This window comes from Vicugna pacos, chromosome 18 (assembly GCF_048564905.1).
Source record: "Vicugna pacos chromosome 18, VicPac4, whole genome shotgun sequence".
In the NCBI taxonomy this organism is placed as follows: Eukaryota; Metazoa; Chordata; class Mammalia; order Artiodactyla; family Camelidae; genus Vicugna; species Vicugna pacos.
The window spans coordinates 33,970,232-33,997,429 of record NC_133004.1 but is presented as its reverse complement, the minus strand read 5'-3'; the positions used below and the strand labels follow the sequence as shown (position 1 = coordinate 33,997,429).

The window sequence follows — 27,198 nt, the reverse complement described above, 5'->3', positions numbered from 1 at the left end:
TAATATGTGAAAATTAAGAGGATTTTTATTGATTTTTATATGTTCTTGGAGAAAACCACTCACATGTAAAAGCTTGACATTTGATATGAGATTTATTCACACTTTATTTTGACATAAATTCTTTAATCTGGAGGTCAGACATAATTTTTCATTTCAACAGGACTTTCACATTAGTCACAAAATTGGCATACTAAAGTAAAAAACTAAATCAGACAAAGCCAAAATGTGCAGCTCTATGCCGATTTACATCTCAACATGCACCACCCTCATACCTGATCCTGGAAGCATCTGCTGTGAGCTTACTGAAGTATCAACCACAGAATGTCTGAGGTCGCAAATGATTGTTTACAAAATAAAACCTCTTTTCCTAGGGCTACTCGTTTTGTTATAGAAAAATATTACAAATAAAAATTAGTGCTATTCAAGGTGTTCATTTCAAAGTCACATATGATACACATTCAAGCCATTTCCCCCCCTCATGTAAAGACATCACAAAACGTGATGTGGAGACTGAGTTACTGATTAAATATAGTTGGCAACCACTACCAGCTTAGTAATGACACACTGTTTACTATGCCAATATTAAAAAATGAGTGAATGAAAACGTTTTCAGGTATTCGGTACACTCATAATTTGTTCCTAATCTGAGACTCAGAAAAAATGCTAGAGAAACATGACAAAATTTATATTTCTTCCTGATACAAGAAATTTGTCTAAAAACCTGTAATTATAAAACAGATTTGCTTTTTATAAAGAAATGGCTAACTTTTTTCCATGGCTAGATTCTCATTTGGAGATGATCAGATTTTAATTTGGGCCCTCTCTTCCTGGAGGGCGGGGAGGGGTGGCTCGGTGGTGTAAGGTACACTGGACAAGCAGGGATGTCAGGACTACAGGGCGCTGGTACAGTCAGCCCGACGGCAGGAGTTTCCTTTCTTGTGATGATGTAAATTATAAAGAAAAGAGGTCTCTTACAAGCTATGTACAGCAGTTTACACTTAAGTGTTTCTTTTTCACTTGATATACAGTTCAAATTAATTTATGACAAGTACTTGTCACATCATTTATGTAGGCACATCTAAATCCTGTAGCTTTACTGGAGGGGTGAGGTCTTCTGTGGGATCATGATTCTGGATTCCATTTCCTGAATAAGTGGGACTGAAAACAAGGATCAAGATTACCGGGCTTATTCTTTTCTAGACAGATTACAGGAGATCTACATCAACAGATAGGTTGCTGAGAATGTTCAGAAGACATGCTGCTTGAAATCAGAATAGAGTGTTCGAATATTTAGGACTGACCTCGGGTGGAAAATACACAACCTAACGGTAGACCAGCTAGCATCCTGGAAGATGTTACTAAAATTAAGACATCTGGTTGGGAGACGTGTTTCACTTGTAGGAAATTAGAAAAGTCCACATCGTGAGAAAAAGGGTGCTTTCTCAAAAGGTTCTCTGAACTGAAATAAAATTTATACAAAAACAAATAATATCCTGTAATAAAGGGACAAACACACTGCACTTGGAAGACTGTCACTGCTGACTAGTAAAACAGGTCTCTGGAAACTGATGAAAGTAAGAATCAGCAGCAGAGTCACATACAGTTTTATGATTTTTTTGACTAAAAGACAAGATAGTAGTTACTTTCCAGAACAAACTACTCTTTGATTTTCTTTGTAGTATACAGGCTTAGATGTACCTGACATGCACCAGGGGTGGTACTTATTAACTGCGCTGGTATCTCTGGGTAGTATTCAGCCTGGCTGTTTTCTGCTGAAACAATCAAGCAACTAGGATTTCATGGTATATATGTATGTGGGTACACGTGCACTGGTGTACATGTATGTGCACATGCATACACATGTACGTATAGAAAGTCTAAATTATCAAAGTCTCAAAATTTTAAATTGCCGTATTATAAAGTTTTGGAGAATGGACAATTTTGCTGAGAAAGGGAAAGCTTAGAAAAGAATTTGTTTCATAAATTTTCAGAGAATATAGAACTGTACCAAAAAAGGTAATGTCAGATTTACAACATACAAGGGTCTGAAAACTGTACCAGACAACGTATATACTTGAAAGAATAAATGCTCTCTATTGAAAAAAAGTCACGTAACTATGAAAAATCTATTTCTCTATCCCCTCAACCTTGATTCATTATCCCTAGAGCGACATACTATTTAAAAATACACATTAGCTTCTGGGTGAAAGAATATAAAACAAACAGACGAGAAGAACGAAATGTCGTACACCTATTAAAATATTACCTGTGTAATACACCAGCTCCTCCCAGCCATGTTTATGCCATGCTGCGTTCCTTATGTCTTCCCTGCTCTGAAGATCCCTGTAAGCTTAAAAAAAAGCCACATGGAAGAATTAAGACTTAAACCAAAGCATGGAGGGTGTAGCTCAGTGGTAGAGCGCATGCTTAGCATGCATGAGGTCCTGGGTTCAATCTCCAGTATCTCCATTAAATAAATAAATAAACCTAATTACTGCCCCCCCCCTAAATTTTAAAAAGACTTAAACCAAACATGATGCCCCAGGTTCTACTAGTACAGTTGGCCTTCCATACTGGGGGACTGATTGGTTCCAGGACCTGCCACAGATACCAAAATCCGCAGATGCTCAAGTTCAATACTGAAATAGTCACAGACATCTCTGTGTCCATGGTTCCACATCCTTGGATTCAACCAACTGTGGATTGTGTAGTACTGTATTTACTGAAAAAATCTGCAGATAAGTGGACCCATGCAGTTCAAACCCATGTTGTTCAAGGGTCAACTGTATATCCATTAAGTGTTGATCAGCTGCTCATCTAATTTTCTCAGAGAGCTTACAGATCTCCCTCGACTTAAGATGGGGTTACAGTCCCAATAAACCCATCGTAAGTTGAAAACATTGTAAATCAAAAATGTGTTTAACACATCCAACCTACCAGATCATCCTAGCTTAGCCTCACCTAACTGAAACGTGCTCAGAACGCTTGCTTACCTTAGCCTACAATGGGGCAAAGTCATCTGACACAAAGCCTATTTTATAACAAGGTACTGACTAGCTCATGTACTTTATTGAACACTGCACTGAAAATGAAAACCAGAAGGGCTGTCTGGGTACAGAATGGTTGTAAGTGTATCTCGGTTGTTTACCCTGTGATCGCGGGACAGTATCTGACTGTGTATCGCTAGCCCAGGAATAGATCGAAGTTCAAAATTCGAAGTGCAGTTTCTACAGAATGTGGATCACTTCTGCACCATCGTTAAGACTGAAAAACTGTAAGTTGAATCATCCTAAGTCACGGACCATCTATACCTTGGGAATTTAGTACTAAGCTGGGATAACTGTGAGCTGGTTATTCTGAACAAAATTATGTTGCGCCTTGTGGGAGGAGCAAAACAGTCTGCTCTCAAGTTTTACAGTCTAGTGGGTCTGAGACACACCTTTACAAACCAAGTGAGCTTCCTCAGTAACATGTTAAATCCATAACCAGAAACTGTCAGGTTATAGACAAGCAAATACTAGGTTCAATTTTTCTCAACATACATAAAGCACTAGAACACCTGGGGGAGGGACTGTACACTGCAGTGGACAAAAAGACTCAACAGGGAAGATGGAGCTGACGAGAGAGAGCTGCCCTGAAGGTGTGATGTGACCAAGGGGGTCTTCAAAGTTGAAAAGGACATTTTGTCATCGACAAGCAGGAACGGGAGAGAGAGGCACTCTGGGTGGAGGGAAGAGCCTGGGCAAAGGGTCAGGGTCCCTGGGGTCATGGGTACAGCTCAGGTATCTCATCTGGGTGCCTTGGTTTCTGATTCCCAACCTGTGCCAGATCCTCCCAAATGCCTACTAGGGAATCTCCTCCTATAGGCGTCTGCTGGGGGGGTCTCTGAGTGTCGGCCGAGACACGAGTGTCTGCTTCTGTTTTGGGGCTTCCTTCTCTCTAAAAGAAGACCTACCAAACCCTGGGGGCCTAGCAATTTGACCATCTAAAGACAAAATTTCCCTCTTCTACTAGTAATGGAGTGTAAATTCCAGGCTCCTTTCCCCGGAGTCCTGTCTGGACATGCTGTGGGTGCTGCTGTGAACCAAGTGTACGTGCGGCCTGCCCTCCGCCTGGAGCCAAGGCCCTGGGCTCCCGTCTGGACAGAGGGCCGCCGGGGCGGGTGCGCAGGGGCCACCCTCAGAGGCCCCTCCAGGCTGAGGAAGGGGAGGTATCTGTCTTTCCACAGTTTATATCCTTTGGACAGACCATATACTATTTAAAAAATAATAAAAAAAACTACTTCATTCCTACTGCAAACCCATAAAGGTTAAATTATATTTAGTATAATCTCAAAAGGTAGGGACACCAACACATTTTTAAAAGATCCATTTGCAAATCTACTATGTTTGAAAACTCTGATACTTAGGAGGTCAAACCTCAGCGAGTTAGAAAGCCACTCCCTAGAACAGTGCCGCCCCCGACGCCCGGGGAGTGGAGGCCGCTTGCGGTCTCCGCCGTCCACGCGGTTTCAGTCCCTCAGATGCCAGGGAAGCCCAGGCTGCACGGCTGAGGTGTGCAGGGCCTGGCAGGGGTCTGGATGGGGTCTCTTCCCCAGGCCCTGCGGGTTTGCAGGGGAGGGCTTGGGAGCACAACGTGAAAATGACTTCTCTTCCCTCAACTCACCCATTCAGACCCAGGTCCCCAGCAGGTCCCCTCCATTCAGCCCGTCAGCACGACTGGTAGTCTTCTGAGCAGTTTTCATAATTTCCTGTCTCCCCATCACTTCCAGCCCGTCCTTCCCCCATTACCTGTCAGTCTCGTCTAGATATTCCGCCTTCCGCTGACTTCCCCCAATAGGTAACTTTCTACCTCTCTAAGTGTCAGGAGACGCCCAGGGTAACTCCCTGTTGCTGGCGCGCATGACCTCGTGGCACGTCACTCAGGTCTGCGTTCTCACTTGTCAGACGGGTCACCTGGTCCCCAAACCTCCCGCTAGACCAGCAGGCAGACAACGCTGCAGCACGTGATGGGACCAAACAGGGCAAACCAACACCTCAGTTAACTACTATGGTTTGGAAGTGAGTCATGCTTTTCATCTTTTTAACTTTAATAACCATTTACAAATGTGCCCACAAGGTACTAAGCTGTCACTGAGACCCAGCTCCTGTTCCAACAGGGAGACAAGCCACCACTGTGACCACACACACATCACCGGGCTCTGGGGGCTCAGTGGGACAGTGACGTTCACTTGGGGACCAGCGGGACCATCTGAGTCAGGCCCCGAAAAACACAAGGAAGGTGCCAAACCAAAGTGGGTGGGGAAGGAAAAGGTGGGAGAAGGGCGTCTGGACATGGAGCCAGATGCAGGTGGGCAGTGGGTGCTCGGGGACCTCCTCTCCAGGTGAAACGCAGGACCAGCTCGGAGGGGGCGGTGGGGCGGCGGGGCGTCCACTCAGGGAGGCAGGGACTCTGGGAAAGGTGCTGTTGCTTTATTGTCTTTCCTCTCCCGGGGCTGCTCGTGTCACCTCTCATCCTGCTCTCACACCCACCAGCTGCCAACACGCCACGAGTCTGTGGCCCTTTCACCCCTGACCTCGTCTGTTCCAGGTGGCCCGGCACGTGCCTTCCATCTGGGACGTCTGGATCGGCTACAGCGTTTAATGCTCTTGACATGAAACACGCTTTACTGCATGGGACAACCTACTTAGGGATGAACTTTGAAATCCCAGGAACACAAAAATGAAGGGAAAAAAACATACCCCAAAGATGATGCACCATATACAGCTGCCCAATCTGAGAGAAGAATCCTCCGACAGCTTCATTCCCGTCCTGCCTGAAGCGGATGGCACGAGCCCTGCAAGAGAAGAAACAAAGTTCAGACACTGAACCAGGTATGTTAAAAAAACCACCAGTGCGTGTCCTCCATACTCAGCGCAAGTTGTTCAGAACGAAGGATAATTTTTAAATTATCAAATGCATTAGAAAGTTACTTTAATGTACATGAGATGGAAATGTACCTTTCTGTAGCTGTATTAGTCATCTTTGTGAGAAGTGGAAAGTAACTGATAACTATAAAAACAACATGAGGATACACGGTTGCACTGCTGATTCTTGACGTGAAGTCAAGAAAATTGGCAGAGGATAGGACCTGTCAACTTGAAAAGAGTTGCTGTCCCCAGACTACACCGAGAGAAAGTGAAGGAATTCTGGATCCTAGGATATCCAAGATGCCACAGGGACCTTCCCTCAAGGATGGGGCTTAAAACAAAGACGACAGAAGCACACCTTTAAAGCAGCTGCAGACAGTAAACTCTGAGAAACATGCAAGCTCTCTGATCCACAGGGGGACTCCGCGACCCTGGGACAGCACATGGGAGAACCACGGAAGTGAGCTTCCTGGCAATACGCCGTTACTACCACCACTGTCCAGACTGAAGCTGCCTCTTTCCCCTTTACCTGAGCAAACCGGTAGAAAAATAAGTAACAAGTGGCATTCATTATGTACTATGTGTGCAGGAAGGTGTGTATATACGTGTGTCAACATGTATAACATGAAATTGTGATTAAGTTGGTTAAAAATTGGCACTTGTCTCAAACTTTGCTTTGTAAGATTTCCTGCTACAAAAGATATCAGCTCTTTAAACACCTTCTTTCATATTTGCACCAGTACTTTATATTTAGTCATGCACCTGAAATCCCAAACAAGTTGTAAAAACCTGTATATTTTTCCAAAAGCAGTTTTCTAGAATCAAAGTTGAAAATGAAGGAAGCAGCTTCAAGTGATGTAGGGAGGTCACAGCCTGAGCCTCGCAGGAGACTCCAGGCCACACACTGCCCAGCGCACTGGCATCAATTCTGCCCAGGCTTTGGCCTGCCGTCTCAGTCACAGCAGGGTCCTGGAGTGGACAGGACTTGGGAAGATATATTCATTCTAATTCATTTAAAAGAGCTGGAGGCTGTGAACAAGGGTATCAATCTACTAGCATCCACAGTGAGAGACAAGATACTTGAGTTGGCCTGACCAGTGCATTCTCTTCTTAGAGTAAACATCATAGCAACTGAATCAGAACATCTCAAAGTGGAGTGAGGAGTCAGAGCAAGGGCGGCCTGCGGAGGAGGGGAGAGAGGAGGAAGCCAGGCTCCTGAGGACCGCTGTACACACCTCAGCTCTCATTCACCAGGTGTTCAGCTCCGCGAAGGGAACCCACGCTCTCCGGTTCTTCTGTCGTGAAGGAGGGATCTCTTGCTATTGCCCCCCGGGGTTACCTCCAAAGGGATGTTAACTTCTTTAACCTTACTTTTAATATTAAATGATCATAATCTTCACAGAAATTACAAATCTGATTAGTAATTACTGAAATTAACCAAATCACTTTAATGTGCATTCTAACTGAAAGGGAAAAAAAAAAGCCTAAGTTTCATTGATAGTGATAAATATTCAGGATTGTTCTTTTCATTCTGGATCTTTCTCATTCACTTATAGTAGGCAAAGAAAACATACCTGCCTTAGTCTGGAAATAATCAGAAGCATGTACTGAAGAGGAGATCACCATCTTAAATAGTTACCTATGTGCCAAAATATAAATTGAATGCTGAACTGGTTTTATAAATAATTTTAAAACCTCAGTACTTCCTTATGGATTCCATGGTGGACAAGTCTCCATTAGTAACATTGAAAAACAGACCTGAGTGAGCCTATTCTTTAGGCAACTAAATTCTAACACGTACCCTAAATTCCTCAATAAAATGGTGCCTACAGTAATAGTACACAATTAAATATGTATTTCTCAGGTTTCAAATGAAAAGGAATTCTACCTTGCATTACTTAGCCTTTGATGACCTAAGGAGAAAAGATTCACTAGAGAAAAAGATCACAGAACTGTTTGGTTTTTTTTTTTTGAGGCAGAAGAGATCTTAGGAATAAATTATCTAGTCCAAAGCAAGAAATTTCATTAACTTAAAAAAGCAGAACATATATAAATTGAAAGGAAGTAAAAAGTCACAGTTCTCGACAGTCTCTTCAATAAGTGGTGCTGGGAAAACTGGACAGCTACTTGTACAAGACTGAAATGAGAACATTCTCTAACATCATATACAAAAATAAACTCAAAGAGACTTAAATGTAAGACCAAATATGGTAAAACTCCCAGAGGAAAACATAGGGAGAACACTCTTACACATAAATCACAGCACTGTATTTTTTCAACTAGCTCCTGAAATAATGGAAATAAAAGCAAAAATAAACAAATGGGATTTAATTAAACTTAAAAGCTTTTAAAAACTTTTGCACAGCTAAGGATACCATCAACAAAATGAAAAGACAACCTACAGAATGGGAGAAAATATTTGCAAATGATGTGACTGACAAGGGACTAATTTCCAAAGTATACAAACAGCTCATACACCTTAATATCAAAAAAAAATGCAACCCAGTCAAAAAATGGACAGAAGACCTAAATAGACATTGCTCCAAAGACAGACAGACAGCCAACAAACATGAAAAGATGCTCAACATCACTAATTGTTAGAGAAATGCAAATCAAAACTACAATGAGATATCACCTCATACCAGTCAGAACGGCCATTATCAAAAAGTCTACAAACGATAAATGCTGGAGAGCGTGTAGAGAAAAGGGAATCTTTACACTGTTGGTGGGAAAGTAAACTAGTGCAGCCACTATGGAGGACAGTATGGAGAGAACTTAAAAAACTAAAAATAGACTTACTATATGATCCAGCAATCCCACACCTGGACATATATCTGGAGAAAAATATAATTCAAAAAGATACATGCACCTCAATGTTCACAGCAGCACTATTTAGCCAAGACATGGAAGCAAACTAAATGTCCATCAATAAATGACTGGATAAAGATGTGGTGTGTAAGGTGTATGTATGTATGTATGTATGTATGTATGTATGTATGTATGTGTATACACACACACACACACCATGGAATACTGCTCAGCCAAAAAAAAGAATAAAATAATGCCATTTGTAGCAACATGAATGGACCTTGAGATAGTCATTTTAAGTGAAGCCAGAAAGAGAAAGAAAAATGCCATATGACATTGCTTATATGTGGAATCTAAAAAAGAAGGACACAAATGGACTTATCTACAAAACAGAAACAGACTCACAGACATAGAGAGTAAACTTATGGTTACCAGGGGGAAAAAGGGGTGGGAAGGGATGAATTGGGAATTTGAAAATTGCACCTCTCGAGGAGTGATGGAAATGTTAGCTATCTTGATTGTGGCTGTGGTTTCACTGGTATATACATTTATCAAAATTCATCAAATTGTACACCTGAATTACGTATAGTTTACTGTACGGGAACCATACCCCAATAAAGGTATTAAAAATTAAAGTGCCATTGAACAAGAGAAAAAAAGAAAAAAGAAAAGAAAAGAAAAAAAAAAAAGGTCACAGTTCTCCTTTTCCAAAGTGGCTGTACCATTTTACATCCTCACCAGCAGCGTACAAAGGTACTGACTCATCTACCACCTCATCAGCACTTGCTGCACCATCCATCGTTACAGCCATCCCCGTGGGTGCGAGGTGGCATCTCACTGAGGTTTACTCTCCACCTCCATCAGGACTAAGGAGGTTGAGCACTTTTTCGTGTGCTTATTAGGCATTTATAGAACTCCTCTGAGGAAATGTCTATTCAAATTCTTTGCCCATTAAATTTTTTTTTTCAGATTTATGATTTTATTCTTTATCATGGAAAAGAAAAAACACCTACCATGAAATTTGCCTCAACCATTTTCAACTGTCCAGGTCAGTAGTGCCAAGTATATTCACATTGTTGTGCAATACATCTCTAGAACTTTTTCATCTTGCAAAACTGAAATGCCATACCCACTAAACACCAACCCCCCTCCAGCCAGCCCCTAGAAACCACCTTTTCATTTTCCGCTTTAGGAACTTTGTATTAGTGGAGTCATACAGAATTTGTCCTTTGTGACTGTTTTATTTTGTAATGTTCTCAAGGTTCACCCTGCATGTGGTAGGATTTCCTTCTTTTTAAAGGCTGCATAATCTTCCATAGTATGTATATGCCACATTTTTTTTACTGTTTTTTTTTAAAACACATTTTCATCTTTGGATTGATATTTGGGTTGCTTCCATCTCTTACCTACTGTGAACACTGTTGTGATGAGCATGGGTGTGCAAATCTCTCTCTGAGATGTTGCTTTGAATTTTTCTGAATATATAACAAGAAGCAGGATAGCCAGGTCATACAGTAGTGCTATTTTTAATGTTTTGAAGAGCCTCTATTCTGTCTTCCATAATGGCTGCAGCGTTTTATATTCCTACCTACAGTACACAAGGATTCCAATTTCTCTGTATCTTCACCAACACTTCTTATTTTCCGTCCTTTTGATACGGCCCTCCTAAGGGGTATGAGATGGATGGTATCTAATTGTCGTTTTGATTTGCATTTCTCTTATGATTAGTGATGCTGACCATCTTTTCCTATGCTTTTTGGCTATTTGTGTATCTTTGGAGAATTGTCTATTCAAGTCCTTTGGCCACTTTTAAATTGGGTTACTTATGTTCATGTTATTGAATTGTAGGATTTCTGTATATATTCAGGATACAAGTCCTTTATCACATCTGTGATGTGCAAAATTTTCTCCCAGCCTGTGACTTGTCTTTTAATTTTAAAAATTGTATCCTATGAATTACAAAAGCTTTTAATTTTGATGAATTATAATTTATCAACTTTTTTTTATGGATTGTGATTTTGGTGTTGTATCTAAGAACTCTGCCTAATGCTAGGTCACAAAGATTTTCTCTCATGTTTCCTTCTGAAAGTGTTATATTTTAGCTCTTGCATTTAGGTCTACAGTTCATTTTCAGGTAATTTTTGTATATAATGTGAGCTAGGGGGTCTAAATTCTGCACTTTGCAAGGATATCCAGTTGTCTCAGGACCCTTTGGTGAAAAGACTCTCTGTCCCCACTGAAGTGCCTTGGTACATTTGTCAAAAGCCAACTGCTCACATCCGTGAGAATTTCTTTCTTGTCTTTCAGTTCTAGTCCATTGATCCATGTCTGTCCTTACACCAGTACCACGCTATCTTGATTACTCTAGCTTTGTAGTCAATTTTTAAATCAAGAGGTGTGAGCCCTCCAACTTTGTTCCTCCTTTTCATGGTTGTTCTAACTATTCTGGGGCCTTTGCATTTCTAAAGGCTGCTGGGATTTTGACTGGGATTCTGCCGAATCTACAGATCAGTTTGGGGAAAAATTGGTATTTTGCTAATTAAACTAAGAAGGAAAAAAGAAGCAGTCATATCATTGTGGTGCTCTGTTTATGTGACAAAAGCAGTATTTCAGAAAACATAATATCCAAGAAGAATATGAAGTAACCTCATGCAACACTGGGGTTTTGTTTAAAAAAAAGTCCTTATCTTAGAGATATATGCTAGAATATTTACAGATGAAATGGTATGTTGTCTGGGACTTGCTTCCAAATACTCTGGGTTGGGGGACTTAGACCTAAGCAAGACGGGCCACGTGCTGATAATTACTAAAGCTAAGTAATGGGCATGGAAGGGGGGACCTATGGTATTACTCTCTTTAGTTCTGTATATAGTTGAAAAAATTCATAATACAAATATGTTAAACAAAATAACAGTCTAGTATCAAATCATGACATCATTCCCAGATTTTAGTTCTAGAATTAACACTATGGCCTAAAATAATCTATTTATGAGACTTACAAACTCATAATTTGGTAATATACTCACCAGTAATTGCCCCATTCAATCATGGTTCCTGGCTGAAAAGAGATTTGGATTTGGTTTGTTAGTTCTTCTGTGAAGAAATATCAAATGGCAAGATTAACTTAAAAATTAACTTTTAATAAAGGGAGATCTAACAAATTAAAAAAAAAGGTAACAAAGTAATACGTTCACTGTGTCCATACCTACCCCCCAGCGGAGGGACAGCCTACAGTTTCATCTAAGATGATGAAGTGCACACAGTGTGAGAGGTAAGTCATCCAACTACGGGTATGAAAACCGCAGTCAGGCCCATCCTCCAGAGGTACTGAAGTCATGACTGATGTGTTAGCACCCATTCAGACTTTACTGTGACATTTCAAAATAATCCCACTTAAGTAAACCTAGCAAGAACAATCCCTTGATTTTTTTTCTAGTATAATACTGTGCGTTAGAACACCGAGGTCTACTGACACGTATTCCTTTTAACCACGTTGCTATCTGGGCCTTTCCTTTTAGTAGTCACTTAGTAGGTCAGTATCTAGAAAGTCAAACAAATACGGCTCCCCTGTCCTCTTAGGGTGCTACATAACGTGCGCAACAGTCACACGCGCATTAGCTGCTCCAGTTCAATGACAACAGATGCCATATAATCTACCTGGTCCTGCATTTTAGGTCTTTCCTCTTAAAAACAGGAACATTATGTGGAAAATGTCAAATAATAAACGGTATGTATAAGATTATAAAAAAAACAACAAGCTTAGCAGAAGAGAAGGAATGAAAAAGAAAGATTACAACAAAGGACCGGACGGGGAGAATACAAGCCAAACACACGTCACACAGCGTGCCCGGCGCCCACGGTCTGCTCAGCAGCAGGCGTGCACTTTCCCGCGCACGGAGGACGAGGGGACGGCTAACCCCCATTTCAGCACTTACTCGGAGCTGGTAAGATCGGAGCTCATATATATTCGGTCCTGACCGTGGGACAGGCTCATTCCAGAAGCTGAACTCCAGCAGCAGCTGATTCCTCCTTGAGAGCAGCATGTTGCTTCTCGCCTTACGGAACTCCACGAATTCCTGTGAGTGAAAAAGTGTGCTCATGAAATCTTCTAATACTTATATATAAACCCACTTTGGTAACATTTATGTTCCTCCTCTGACGGAATACTATTACAAACAGGGTCCAGTGGGCCTGAGGCCGTCCCAGTTTACATTTTGTTGAACTGGTATAATGACTATAGCATCCCCTTCACTCTCAAAAGTGTCTAGGTTTAGATGACAAACCACACAGTCATTCTAATTATTTAAATGACAATGTAAACACATTTAATTTCCTACATTTTCAGGTTCTCCCAACAGTGTCTGACAGCATACTAATGGAGGTGACAAGAAGACCTCACAGCATCAGATAACCCCAAAGGCATTCATATATGGACTAGAAACCTACACAAAAGGTTTTCTTTCCTAATAAGGTGTGGCTGTTAAAATTTTCTCCATTAACACACACCTGTTAGTGAAGGGAGGGGCGGACAGCAAAGTCAGCCCAGGTAAAGGAGGCATGGCTGGGAGCTCCGCGACAGGTAAGTGTTAGGCACTCACAGCTGGCTGTGTCTGTGGTGCCGACTTACCAGTTTCAAAGTACCAGCTTATCAGTTTCAAAGTAAAACTGACTTTCACAATAAGAACTGTTATTTTGATAGTGTTACAACTGGTTACTTTACGTTTAAATACAACCTCAAGAGTCCAAATAATAACATTTTTACCGTAAAAAACTAACAGTTCACTAACAGAAACTGATGACAGAAAAGAGTCATTTAATTCTGTACTAATATCTACTACATCGTTAGTCTGAATAAGTAAACATTTTTCAAGATTACCTGATTTTCTCTGAGTTTACTCATGACCTCCGTGAGGGCTGGATAGCCTCCTTCATACCTCCAGAGGTGAACTGAAATACATTTTTAAAAGGTAACATACATTTAGACTTTCATGATACTCTTATCTTGAAAATGCTCCAGATATGATAGTGCTAACACAGCACAAAACTACAGTGTGCCATGTGTTGGCGCCTGAGTCACACCATCAAGTTTCAATAATAGATTCAAATATAAAAAATTTTTTAAAAAGGAGTTTTTGCAATGAATTACTGGAGATACTACTTTAACCAGAAGACTAGACTGAGACTTTGAAAGCTTTGATTATAAAAACAAGCATTACATTAAGAATCAGTTAAGTAATTACAGTCAAGGCTTAAGGAACAAGTGTTTATTCCAAAGACTTCTGCTTCCTACCAGCTTGATCCTGCTCGCCATACCACGTGTTCCAAGTCCCCACCAAAGTACAAGGGTAATGTTTGTCTTCATGGATCTTTGGCAACACCTCTTGACTTAAAGAGAAGAAACAGCAACACTAATTAAACAACCAACAAAATTATTCCAGGTGGACAACAGATGATCAATAACAGGATCTATTCTGTGTTCTGACAACTGACCTCAGAATACATTACAATAAAATGATGTGCAGAATTACCCTTTTAGCTGAATTCTGTTGTACTCTGACATCCCGCTTATCAGAAGCTTAGGTGACTGACACCTCAGCTCTCTACAACGGTGGTAAGGAACTCAAGCATAGTGATAAAAATGACAAAGAGCCAATAGTTCCCAAATTCCTAGTCCAGTATTTGCTGTTTCAGGAGAAAAAAAAAAAGAAGCACTTAGGAATGGTGAGGTTTATAAAGGCTAAATTCTGCTGGTTCCAAAGACAGGAAGAATGAGAGAAACGGGAACAGTAGAAAAAGAAGGTGGAAGAAGAAAAGGGCCGAAAGTAATGTGCAGAGAAGGGGAGAGAGCAGAAGCGGCCTGGAAGGCAGAGGACGAGCGGGCCTCGAGGAGGAAGACAACGGAGCCGGAACCCAGCAGGGGCTGGAAGCAGCCCCACCCCAACAGTCCCAAGGGCGTCAACGGGGCAGAAGCAGCCAAACGAAAGATACAACGTGAAGCGTAAATTCACTTCTACTCAATGCAACCGGCTGAGGGGATCTGAAAGATCTCACATAATCTCACACTGGACATACCTATGACCACTGACTGGACACGGTCATGGCCGCGTATTAATTTGACAAAGGTGTCACAGCCTGGTTCCGTGGAGCCCTTCCTATAGCACAGGCTCTAATGGACAGGGAAAGGCAAAGGGGAGAGGCACACTGTGTAGGACCAGGAGCAAAGCTGAGACCTGCAGGCTGTTTGAATAAATTATGAATATAATACAGACTCAACAATGGATGCAAAAAGATCTCAAGGGTCAGGAATGGAACCTGTTCAAATTATTTGCTGAAACCCAGCAATACTAAGCTAATTATCAGCACCAGATGCTGGGACACCAGGATTGGGCATATGAACAGTTAAGAGAGAAAAGCTTTGAATGGTCTTCAGTCTAACTGAAAACTCAAAAATGTTTCTATGACCCAGTACAATGATCAAACCACATGTATTTTTTGAAGGGAAGCACTGACTTTGAAAATTTAGATCTCATACTAAATCTATCTGCTGTATGACCCCTGAATGTTCAGAAATAACATGGGGTTGACAGAAATGGGGGTGGGGAAAGATGGATTATGTTAGGGAGAGGGAAACGGGCTTCCTTTCTGCCACATGACGTGAGCGGGAGGTAAACAACCCAGAACTGGAGCCGGGCGGTGGGGTGCGGAGATGGACATCAGTACAGATGACCCAGGTGAACCGAGGTTGTAAGGTCAGTAGCACTTGCACAAGGAACTTGATGGGTTGGGCGGAACCTCATTATTTGGGCTCCTAAAAATCGGGTAAGAGTTAAGTTTTTATGTACTGGAAACAGGGAGCTGCTGGAAGTTTCAGAGAAAAGAAAAAGAAAAAACATGATGAAGGAGAAAAGAGAACGCAAGCAGATGACTGTGACAGACGTTTAGGTAACGCACTGCAGCAGGGTGGGGCACGGGTACAGCGTCAAGCCCAGGGGGCGGGCAGAAGGACCCGGGCCTCAGCAGGCCTAGGGAGGGAGCCGGAGGGGGAACGAGCACAGGGAAACAACAAGCACGCAAGTGAAGAACGCGCAGCCCTTAGGGACCAACTCACCACGAAACAAACCAACAAACCACGGGGCGCGCCACACATGGGGAAACTGGGAGGGCAAGGTGAGTCTACACACTGAGTGTGAAGTGAGAGCAAGACGTCCAAATAGAAATATGAACAGACAGCCAGAAATCTGGGGCAGGAGATGAAGTGACAAAAACAGGGCAGAAAAGATAATCCATTCAGAAAAATTTCATTTTATGAGAAAAGATTCAGAAAAAAGCGCCTGCTTCGTTTTAGGGCATTTTTTTAAATAAAGAGAACTGTGCTGAGGTGAGTGAGAAACTATGCTAAGGTTACATTTCACGAACCACCTCCAAAAATAAAACAACAAAAGATTTTTTTTTTTTTGCTTCTGAAAGTTAACCTGATTCTGGTGACAAAATCATTTGCTTTCTCATGAAAGCAGCAGACATGAAAGGTGAAGAAAATGCTTTTAAATTATATTTGCTGACAATTGATCATTAAAATGCTATTTCTATTAACTTAAGAACTGATGCACTTAATTCTCTTTAAAGTTTATAAATTCTACAAGAGCACATGGAATTCACATCATATGAGAATCTGCTGGAGGGACCCGAATCCTGGGAACGGAAGATTTGGGAAGAAATGGCGGCTACAATCCACCACAGAAGGGGCTCTCACATGGTGGTGCTACTTAGGAGTAAAACTGGAAACAATGGAGGTCACAGCTCTAACTCCTAACACTGGAAGCTGCCCAGAGATGGAAGATACGGATGCATTTAAGCAGAGGCAGCAGTCAGGAGGGCCTGCAGTCTGGATGTGCAGACGGGCTAGACAGCCCTGCAAGGTTCCTTCTAACCTTAGGAGTCTAGTACCATCCCCAGTCTGACAGCCTGTGTGATGACTTAGCTGACTGAGTGCCTAAAATCACAACGCCCTTGGTAATCCCACGCAGAGCTCAATTTAAGAGTCTCTGAGCTTTAAGAAGTGGTGTGAATGTGCCTGCTCTGCTCTCAAGGGTTAGCTCAACCAACAGACACTAAAAGTGTTATTTTTCCCCAAGTAAAGGATAGTTTGGTATACACACCAAATTTTGTTGTATGCTTCTAGGCATTCCGGTTTAACATTGTGAACTGAAACAAAAGAAAATTCAACGATAAACTTACGAACAGAGGGAAAAAAGTCAACTATGAAGATAGCAAACCTATGACTCACACTGTAATTTGTACAGACTGCTTGTTTCCTTTTTGGCTAGGAGATTAGAGTGAGCATCTTTTCTTGGATCAACTTTCCGGACAAATAAGGATTTTAACCAGCTGTCTTCTCGAGGTCTGTTATTGGAAGATGTCAGTCTCCTACGGAATAACAAACGCAAAAACGTGAGCTTCATCAGAGGGAGAGATTTCAGCGTCTCTAGGTTGTGTCGCGTAGTACGCTGTTTTCATCGATTCATCAACCCATTCAGCCGACACGCCTTGAGCACGTATCCTAGAAGCCGGGATACCACACGCCCACCTTCCATCCGGACCGCGTGCACTCTAAACGCAAAGTGGGGAAGAAGTAACTTCAGGCGCTCCTGGGGGAGTTCTCACGTTTATCTCTGCAACTTCTGCTACGTGTTCTTCCTCCCTTCAAATCTTCAACATTGGAAAAACACACACGGAAACCTAGAGCAGTCAAATTCACAGAGAAAGAAAGTAGAATGATGGGTGGCTAGGGATAAAGGGGTAAGGAGCCCCAGTTTGGGAAGATGAAAAGGTTCTGGAGGTGGATGGCAGTGATGCTTGTATAATAATGAGAGTGTGATTAACGCCACAGAATTGTGCACTTAGAGGGCTAAAATGGCCATGCTTATGCTATGTACACTACCACCATAAAAAATGTGGCAAGAAATATACTTAAAATTAAAGGATTGCTTTAAAAAAATTGCTTTACCCCTAAACTAACCTTTGAATCAAGATTTTTAACGGTCACAAAAACCTAAGAATACAAACTTCATTAACATATAAATAATTAGTTAATTTTCATCTTATTGCTGCATTCTACTATACATGCTATCAGAAAGTGAAGATAAATGTGACTGAAGTAACAAACTACACTTCACCTGTGAGATTTTAAGTGCATGATTAACTCCCATATGCCTGCTAGTGGGATGACAAATTTGTGGAACCTCCCTAGAGGGCAGTGTGGCATTATCTGTATCAAAATTATAACTGCATAGGCCTTTCAGCCCAATAATTGCACTTGAACTTATGTCCTACAGGCAGCTATATTTAGACAGGCGCACAGATCCGAATGCACGAGAGCCTTCCTTATTACTGCCTTGTTTCCAGTTTGTTCCTGATACAGGCAATTTGGAATCCATTAATGGGGACTGTTAAATTAACTGAGGCATATCCAAAATCATGCACGGATACATGGTTGGTATCTCTAAGAAGAATTACGCAGAAAAAGCAGGCACAGGACAGGACCACAAAGACAAGCACAAAGTGAACTGCTAACAGTGATGACATCTAGGGAATGCGACTGGGCTTGGGGTGGGAGTAGCGATTTTCCCCTTTCGCAGAATAACCTTCTGGACCATTTGAGAATTTTCCACATATGTATATTATTTTTATACTTAAAATTAGCTAAAATACCTATAAGTGCAAGTTTAGAAACTCCTTTATGGGTAAGGTATACAGGTATACATAACCTGAGGACAAGATTTTAAAAATTAAAACCTGGTCAAGATTCATCCACTTCTTAACTTCACATAACCACAATCAGATGACAAACCGCATCCCTTCTTCTCCACTTAAATTCAGATTCATGTACAGTAAAGTCACTCTTTTTTGGACATACAGTTCTACAAGTTTTGACAAATGCACATAAACTCATGTAACCACCACCACAGTAGGGGATGGAACAGTTCCTTTACCCCCTAAAATTCCTCCTCCTATAATCAGCTCTTCCAGCTGCATGCAACCACTGATCTATGTTCCTGTAGTTTGCCTTTTCCGGAATGTCTTATGTATGGAATCACACAGGATGGAGCCTTCTGAGTCTGTGCCCAGTGTTTCTGCACGATCCCTTGTATAGCTGATGACCATCCCCTCTGGCCAGGGCTATCACAGCACAGTCTTTATTGTTTTGATCTTTAATTGACGTCCACATAAATGATCTCTCCCGTCCTTTGCTAGATCACACCAAAGGTGGTAATATGCTAGGACTAGGTAATATGCAAGTGACCAATATAAGTGCTCAGATCTTATCCAGTACTTCAAAAGGAGGTCGGGCTGCTGACAGGCCAGGGGGAGCATTTTCTGGGGGCTCTCTCAGACACATTAGATGGTTTTCTACAGATTCCTTTCAATCTGCTTAACAGGCCTGCTTAAGAACACAGATACCACAAAGCAAACATAAGAGGAAAAGAGAGTGACCTCAGGTATTGAGGAAGGGGAGTTTAAACAAGAGGCAAGGAAAACTCTCATGAGATGAATATGTGGATTCCACATTAAATAATACAAAGTCCTATTCTTATTCAACTATGGTGCATTAGAAATTATAGAATTCTAAATTTCACGTGTTACAATGGCAGCCTTTTTTTTTTTTTGCTTACAAAGTCAACTTGCTGCTTTAATGAACAAACATTACAGAGCCATTTTCTCCCCATATTATGTTCTTTTCACTTAAAAACCAATTCATAGTATCACAAATAGCTAAAAACCAGATAAAAAGACTTTTTTTGACTGATGGAAGCTTACAAATATATAAACATCTAATATCCAAATATGAAATTAATGATAAAACATTTTCTGTAAATACAGTAATGATCAAGAAATATAAAAGCATTTTTTCCAAGTCTTTCAAGATTAAAAAGCAGCAGGCTTATACTGAATAAGCAAAATAACACTACCAGTATATGTAATTTTTCTTGTAAGTGCATAGCACAAAAATGTATAGTCCTAAGTGGTATTTGTAAAATGAAGTTGGAAATTCTTCCATTTTGCTTTAACTATATATTAAAATTCCTTAGAATTAAGGAAACTGTTAATGGTGGTATCCCTGAAGGAAGGACAGGATTAAATTGGGAGACACAGCTTTCTCCAGAGAACATCTCTACTGACCGTGGTTTTCACTTTTGTACATTTTTAAGTACCCGTTTAACCTCATACCTCAGGAAACATGCTTTTAAAGCACATAGGACAGCACCCGATTAACAGTGGGAGATTAAAAGATTTTTTAAACTACTTAAAAAAAAACCTTTTAAAATTAAAAGCAATAGTATCTAAAAACTATTAGCCCTTTAGCAAAAACCAAAATCTTTTTTATTTTTTTTAGTTAGTTGGTTAGTTTTTTGGCTTTAGGGGAGGGAGGTAATTATTTAGATGGAAGTACTGGGGCTTGAACCCAGGACTTCATGCATGCTAAGCATGTACTCTACCACTTGAGCTATATCCTCCTCCGTTTCTGTTTTCAATTCATTCTTCGGTTCTATAAACTAATTCTGAAGAAGGCAATTCTCCAAATGAATCATGGTAAAATTTCTTTCAATAAAAATACAAACATTTTGTCAATTTGTTTAAAATGTTTCAAGCACACCACATTTTGGAATATTTGCTTGAATAATATTATGAAGTAACATGGCAGGCATATAAAATTAGTGCTATACAAAGTAGAAAGTTTTAAGATTTATTACTAGGACTTTGTATAATTTCTGTTTTTTCTTTGTTTTAGATTTTAAATTTACTGAACAGAGATTGTGTTCAAAAAATTTTTTTTGATTAAATACATTTTAAGAGTTTAGGAATAACAATTATGAACAAGTAGGAGTGGGGTACAATAAGTTCCTAAAAATATCAGCACTGGGGAATTTCACTAAGAAATACTCACCAAAGCAACCACTACTAATAGTTCTTAATGAATCTTTTCAGAAATGCATAGATAAGCATGTATCATGCGCACACATGTTGATATTTAATACTTTACAAGATAAGAGAGCATAATAAAGATTTATTGGCAGACTAAATCTGGAGGGGAAAAAAATCCAAATTTTTCTCTTCCTCTTTAGAATGTAAGGGGATTACAAATGAGAAAGCACAAGCTTCCTGCTAGGCACTGGACTAGGCAGGATGTTTTAGGTCTATTATTTAATCCTTGGAAAAAGCTAGCAATGTAGGTATTGTTGTATTTCATTTTAAGGATTGGCTCACAGAGTTTACACAATCTGAGCAAAGAAGTGGCAAGATAAAAATCAAACCCAGATCTAACTGTACATTTCAAAATATTTCCACTAATAAGGGATGCCTCCCCCACATAAATCTCTCCAAGTGGATGTTCATTCCATCTTTTAATAATATCAGAGGGATTTACTTTAGGCCGGGTAAAATGAAGTGAGGGGTGTGACACTTTGTAAACTAAAGATTAACCTAAGAAACAGTCAACATCACAGGACACACACAAGAACCTCAGTGTTGTTTGCCTGTCAAATTTGGGCAGCAATTGTCTTGACAAATGAAAAACAGACTAGCCCAGTGTTAGCCTCACCTGACCATCGAACTCATATCTTCCGAGTGGCAGGTGACCAAAGTGCCTCATGTGCCCAGTCCATCTAGCTGTCCAAGCTGAATCATGGAAAAGGGTAGAAGTGGCCATGCCAACAGCTGTCAGGGTGATAAGACCTGGATGGACGATCTTTACTGAGGGACAAACACCACGATCAGCTGTCTTTATAACATCACATAAGCATTGTGTGGCACTTTACAGAGGGTGGGGTGGAGGGCAGCACATCCTGCAAAACACTAGACTTTAAATAGAGTAAGCATTGCATGCCTGGCTCGGTGGATATAAAGATGAACCAGAAGCCTCGCCTGCCCGGCCTCATGGGAAAAACCTCCTGGTAAACAGCTGAAGCAGTCACGGACATTAGAGACTCACACACACACTGTGAGAACCAGGGGGGAATGAACAGTCTTGGCCTTGGCCTTGGTCTGCAAGGAGTGGGAGGGACTCCAGGGGAGACATTCCAGCTCTATCTTGGAGGACAAGCATGACAGGTGGACAAAGCTGGTGATAATTCCAGTCAAAGGGAACAACATGTTCAGGGCTGTGGAGTTGTGAAGTTGTATGGCATATTTCTGGAACAGCAAAGAATTCAGGAAGACAAGAGAACAGGGTGTGGGAGAACAGGGGAAGAGACCACGGGAGTGCAAGGGGGATGGGGGGCTGGGCTCCCGTGCACCACGCCTGTCAGCTGGACTTTATCCGGTACCTGGTGCAATGCTCGCAAGTTCTCAGAAAAGATCTAAGTGGAAAAAGCAGCCTGGCAGTGGTGCGGTGGGCGGACTGCATGCAACAAGAAGGGCAAGGAACTCGGGTCCCTGGCGGGCTGCCTGGCCCAGCAGCACCAGGCACACAGGAGGCATTCAGTGCCTACTGGATGGACCAAAAGATGGTCCTGGGTTAAGATGATGGCAAAAGGGATGATGGGGAAAGAATACATTCAAAAGACACTGCTGAGGTGAAAAGGAGAAGACTTGGGCCCTGATTAGGTGTACAAGACGGTGTTTTGGTTTAGTTGGAGCAAATTATGGAAGGGAAATACATTTAACATCGAGACCATAGGAGGCAGCAGTGGTGTAAGTGGCTTTGGTCATTTGATCACCAAATACCAACTGATTGCGCACCGTATGTGCCAGGCACTGGGCCAGGCAGAGGATACAAAGATGAATAAGCTTGGCCCTGACTTCAGAGCTGGTGGGAGCAGTCAAATATGATCACAGCCCAAGGAAGAGGAAGCAGGCTCTCCATGGAGACAGGGTATGGCGGGGGTGGGGGCAGAGGAAGTGGAGTCTGGGTGGGCCTGAGGGGGACATGGACCAACTCTCTGAAGAGGCACTTGCTGAGCTGACGACATGAAAGATGGGGAGCGGTTTGTCAGGGTGACGCCCATGGGAGGAAGGACATCCTAGGAGGCAGAGCTCTACTCTTGGCCAAAGCAGGAGTGTGTGAATATGGCTGAGGGGAAAGGGAGGGGACTGAAGGCCTGGAGCCAAAGAAGAGTCTGGCATTAAAGCAAGAAGCTACCAGAATCCCCTCCCCACCACCAACCCGTCTGCTAACCCCAATCAATCTGTCTTCCCCATTGCTGCTAGAGAGAGCTGTTCCCTAACTTCATTTTTTAAAAACTTCACAGATGATGAAATGACAGTATAATGAAGGCCTCTATGCCCTCATCTAGATGGAAAATAAGCATTTTATCATCTTTAGTCTTTATATATACATATTTGCTTTTTTATCTTTACCAAACCATTTGAAACTAGCGTGCAGACATAATGACCCTCCATCTCTAAATACATGCATGCATCTCCTAAGAACAAGGACAAAACCATGACACTAATATCACATCTAAGGAAAATAGTGATTCTAAATCTAATATCCACCCCACATTAAAATGTCCCCAATATCCCCCCAAATTTTTTTAGAGGTTTTCTTGGTAGGGGTGGGATGGAAGGGATGAGAGATTAGTCACGGTTCGTGTCATAGAGCTCTTTCTAGTAGGAAAACGTCCTGCTCAGATTCTTTAGTTGTCCCCCTCACCAGTGGCTTCAAGTCCACGCTCTTTGTAGGAATTCAGCCCAGATATGCTGCCAGAGATGAGTTGGGGGAGTGTGGATACAGGGGGTGGAGTCCAGACATGCTGGAGGCAGAACTAACAGGTCAGGCAACTGACTAGATGGGCTTAGGGAAGACTTTCTGGCCTGGATCACTAAATGGAAAATGTTCCATTACTGGGGGGAAACACCCAGGAGAAGCAAGGAGGCTTTGCAGGAGGAAGATGAGTTAAATTCTGGGTACACAGCCTGTTCTGGCACCTGTGGGACACGAGTGCAATGTTCCATAAGCGGCTGAGTGGAGGGCCTGGCACTGGGCAGAGCTAAGTCAGATGTGCTGGCAAGTTAAGTCTCCCAGGGAAGACTTCCTTGTTCCCCTCTGAAACCACTAATGCAAGGTCACCCACAGCACCCCTGCTGGTAAACGCGGTTTTCTTCTGTCGTCTTACTTAACCTTTTAGCGGCATCAGGCATAGCTGAACCCCTCCCTCCTTCAATCACCTCTCCTGGGCACTGACCCACAACAATGACCTCACAGCTGCCCCTTCTCAGTCTCCCTTGCTGCCTCTTTCCTACATCCAGCCTGTAAATGTCAACACATCCCAGGACCTGTTTCTCAGCTCCTTCTCTATCCTCAAACAATCTCATCCATTCCTGTAGTTTAAAAAGCATTTTATTATGAAAAATTTCAAATACAAAACAGTACATTGAAACCCATGGATCTGTCAACATTTTGCATTCCTATATGTTGACAACTCTCAGATGCTGTCCAGACATCTCCTTTAAGGAGTCATGCATGTCCAGTCGGCCAACTGCCTACTTGGCCTTTCCATCTGAATAGCTCACAGCCATCTCAAACTTCGTCAGGCTCAAAACGGCCCTGGATCCGCCCCCCTCCCCACCCCACATCTGTTCCTCCTCCTCTGAATTACTAGCAAGCTCCCAGATGGCAGGCACCTAGTGCACCTCATTCACCGAGGTTTCCCAGCAGCACCTGGCAAGTGCTGGGCACTCTGACCTACGGAACAAACAACTCTCAGTAAATAGAACCAGCATCCATCCTGTTGGCTATTAACTACCCTGGTCCTGTCCTCTTTTCAAAGTCAGATGGAACTTTCAGAAACATACATCGGATCATGTCACACTAGAGTTTATACCTTTAAATGTCTTCCATGGCTCTCAGAATAAAATCCAAGTTCTCTAAATGGCTTTTAAGGCCTGGAATTACCCGGCCCCTGCTCCTCACCACCTGTCCTTTGCTGTCCCTTCACTCCTGCCTCCCAGATTTTTCTGGGGTTTCCCAGCACACCTGACTTCTCCCATTCAGGGCTCTCATGGACATGGACCCTTAGGTCTCAGCTGAATGTCACCTTCTCAGAGAGGCCTTCTATGACCTCATGCCGGAGGTTCCCTGATTTCCTCCCACGACACCTACCTCGATCTGTAAATTCTTATGGGTTTTCACCTCTGCCATGACAATGGCAATTATGCTCAGTTTCAGAGCTTCAAAGACATCATACATTCACTATTTTATAGAATTAATGAATTAACTAGGTTTAGACTGAGTCCTAAAGAACACCTCACAGTTAAGGCAGACAAGAGCCCAAGGAGCCGTCAGAAGGGACAGGGGACCTGAGAGAATAATCAAAGAACCAACAGACTGTATACAGACAGGGACTCCAGGGTTAAGAGCATTTGGCCCCAGCAGGAAGCGGGGGTACTGGATGGACCCAGGTCCGAATCTCCAGTTTACTTGCTTCAAGTGACCTTGGGCACTTTAGGTGAACACCTTCAATATCAGCTGTCTTTTTTGCAAAGAATATAAGTTTAAATCACCTGTGTGAAAAAATAAAACAGCAGATACGCAGTAACTGAATAAAAATGAAAGGAGGTTGATCTGTTAAACAACCTGGAAACACAAGCATCAAATTTGGAAACACAAGTTGAGCTTCAGTTCTGGGAAGGGCGCTGGGCCGGAAGCCTGAAAAACTTGGGTTCAAATGCCTTTTCCAGCCATGCGTCTCAAGCTCTTTGAGGTTCCTTCTCATCCCTAAAATGCAGATCCTCTTACTTACTTAAGATTGCTAATAGGATTACATTAAATAAGCCATATCATATAAAGCTCCTTCGCCTATGTTAAGAGTTTAACAAACAGGTAGTTCTTTCCTTCTTCATTTTTAAGTACCAACTGTTTTTTTTTTCTACAGGCTCATAATTTAATTAAAATCAAACAAAAAGGTAAAATTTAAATTACCCAATGTAAGGAAACCGAGAAAGCAAATCGACGTGTAAGTCTGTACGGGCTTTGGTTTTTCATTTTGGAAAATGGGACATGGCTATGTCAGCGATGGATCCAAAAAACCGAATATTTCATCCAATGAGGGCAGGAAAAAAAGTTCAAACTGAACTCAACGGCTACCTAGTGCTGATAATTGTACATAATTTGGATCCACTACCTACTTTTAAATGCAAGTCAACGACTGTTCGTAGGGCTGAGACGGCTTCACTAATTCCCCGACCTTCACCGGGGCGACGCGTTACTACATTTCTTCCTCATAGCAACCTAGGAGGTGAGTGGTGTGTCTACTGCCATTTGCAGATGCAGACACAGGCTTTGCGCGGGCGGGAAGCGTCCTCAGGAAGTCGGGCGGGAGCCCCTGGGGGCCAAGTTCAGGGCCTGCGGCCTCAGCCGCGCACCCGCCGCCGGGCTAGGGCTCCGGGTCGCGCCGGGTCAAGGTCCCGCAGGCCGGGCCGGCACGGCGGGCGGACGCGGTTCCGGAGCCGAGGGCCATTCCGGCCGTGACCTTGAGCCTAGCCCGCCAGGCTGGCGCTCCCACCCTGCCGGGGTTCCGGCTCGCCCCACCGCGCCGACTGCGGCCTTGGTCCCGCCGCCCCGCAGCCGGGGCGGCCCTGCCCCGTGGGAGCGCGGCCGGGCCGGGGCGGTGACCCGCGCCGGGGACCCCGCGCCCTCCGCCCCGCGGCGGCCCCTCCCTGGCCGCTCCCGGAAAGGGCGGCGCTGCTCACCGGAGCCTGGGCAGGAGGCTGCAGGGGGCGGCCCGCTGCAGGAGGCCACCGGCCGAGGCCGCTCTGCCGGCGCGCAGCACTCGGGCCGCCATCTTGCTCCGGCGCCTCGACTCCCACCACCCGGGCCGCCGCTGACGCCGCCGCCGCCGCCGCGACCCCTCCCCCGACCGGGCCCGCGGAGATGGGGGCGGGGCGGGGCGGGGCAGGGCGCACGGCCGCTGCAGTGCAGGGCACGGCCGCCAGGGGGAGCGGGGCGCGTGGCCGCGGAGGCCGGATCCACTGTGCGTCCCGGCGCCGAGGTCCCGCCGCTGCGAGAAAGGAGCGCGAGGCCGGAGAGGAACGACTGCGAGACAAGCTCCAGCGAAAGGAGCTCGGTGCTCAGCACAGGGTGCCGCAAAGAAACGAGGGCAAGGCTTGAATGTTCGTGGAGGGAGCCACAAGGAGAGAGTAGCACGGTTCCTAGTGGAATCTAGGGCCTGGGGGCAAAAACTGGGAGGCGGGCTTCTCCCCGAATACCTTTTGGATTTTGCACTATGTAAATATATTGCCTTTTCAAAAATAAATTACACTTTAATAAAGGCATTCTGGATGGAAACATACTCAAGTTCTCTCATGGTCTCAGGATTCCGTTGTTACTGCTGATTTCAGCAGTGGTGGGCTGTGCTCCATCCCTGCGCTCAAGCCGCCCCAGACTAGTGGGGCTGGATGTGAAATGATTGCAGTGTGTCAGGTGTTGAAACGCAGACGTTCACAAAAGGACGAGAGAGCACGGAACCGGTGGTGCCTGTGAAGT

The 27,198-nt window shown here is 43.2% G+C and overlaps 1 protein-coding gene across 2 annotated transcripts; it reads right to left on the bottom strand.

Moving 5' to 3' along the window:
• Positions 1 to 26,601, bottom strand: NIPSNAP2 (nipsnap homolog 2). Of its 2 annotated transcripts, XM_072943026.1 has the most exons (10): positions 26,406 to 26,600; positions 17,002 to 17,141; positions 16,874 to 16,919; positions 14,008 to 14,102; positions 13,594 to 13,664; positions 12,653 to 12,793; positions 11,744 to 11,775; positions 5,742 to 5,836; positions 2,267 to 2,350; positions 1 to 1,158 (listed from the first exon to the last, which is right to left on the bottom strand). In XM_072943026.1, exons 1-10 carry the CDS (start codon positions 26,495 to 26,497, stop codon positions 1,094 to 1,096), a joined length of 861 nt encoding a protein of 286 aa, XP_072799127.1. In that variant the 5' UTR covers positions 26,498 to 26,600; the 3' UTR covers positions 1 to 1,093. The 2 variants fall into 2 exon arrangements, with proteins under 2 accessions (XP_072799127.1, XP_072799128.1); XM_072943027.1 differs by lacking the exons at positions 13,594 to 13,664; positions 16,874 to 16,919 and having other exon boundaries at positions 26,406 to 26,601.
• Positions 26,602 to 27,198: the final 597 nt, after the last annotated feature.

Bases quoted from the DNA above. Each gene is read 5' to 3' on its own strand.
- NIPSNAP2 (XM_072943026.1), bottom strand. From the start codon at position 26,497: ATGGCGGCCCGAGTGCTGCGCGCCGGCAGAGCGGCCTCGGCCGGTGGC. The intron at 12,794-13,593 runs GTAATCTTGAAA...TTTCACTCACAG, and splicing joins GTAAACTCAGAGAAAATCAG to GAATTCGTGGAGTTCCGTAA. The intron at 2,351-5,741 runs GTATGTTTTTTT...CTTTTTTTTAAG, and splicing joins TATGGTGCATCATCTTTGGG to CTTACAGGGATCTTCAGAGC.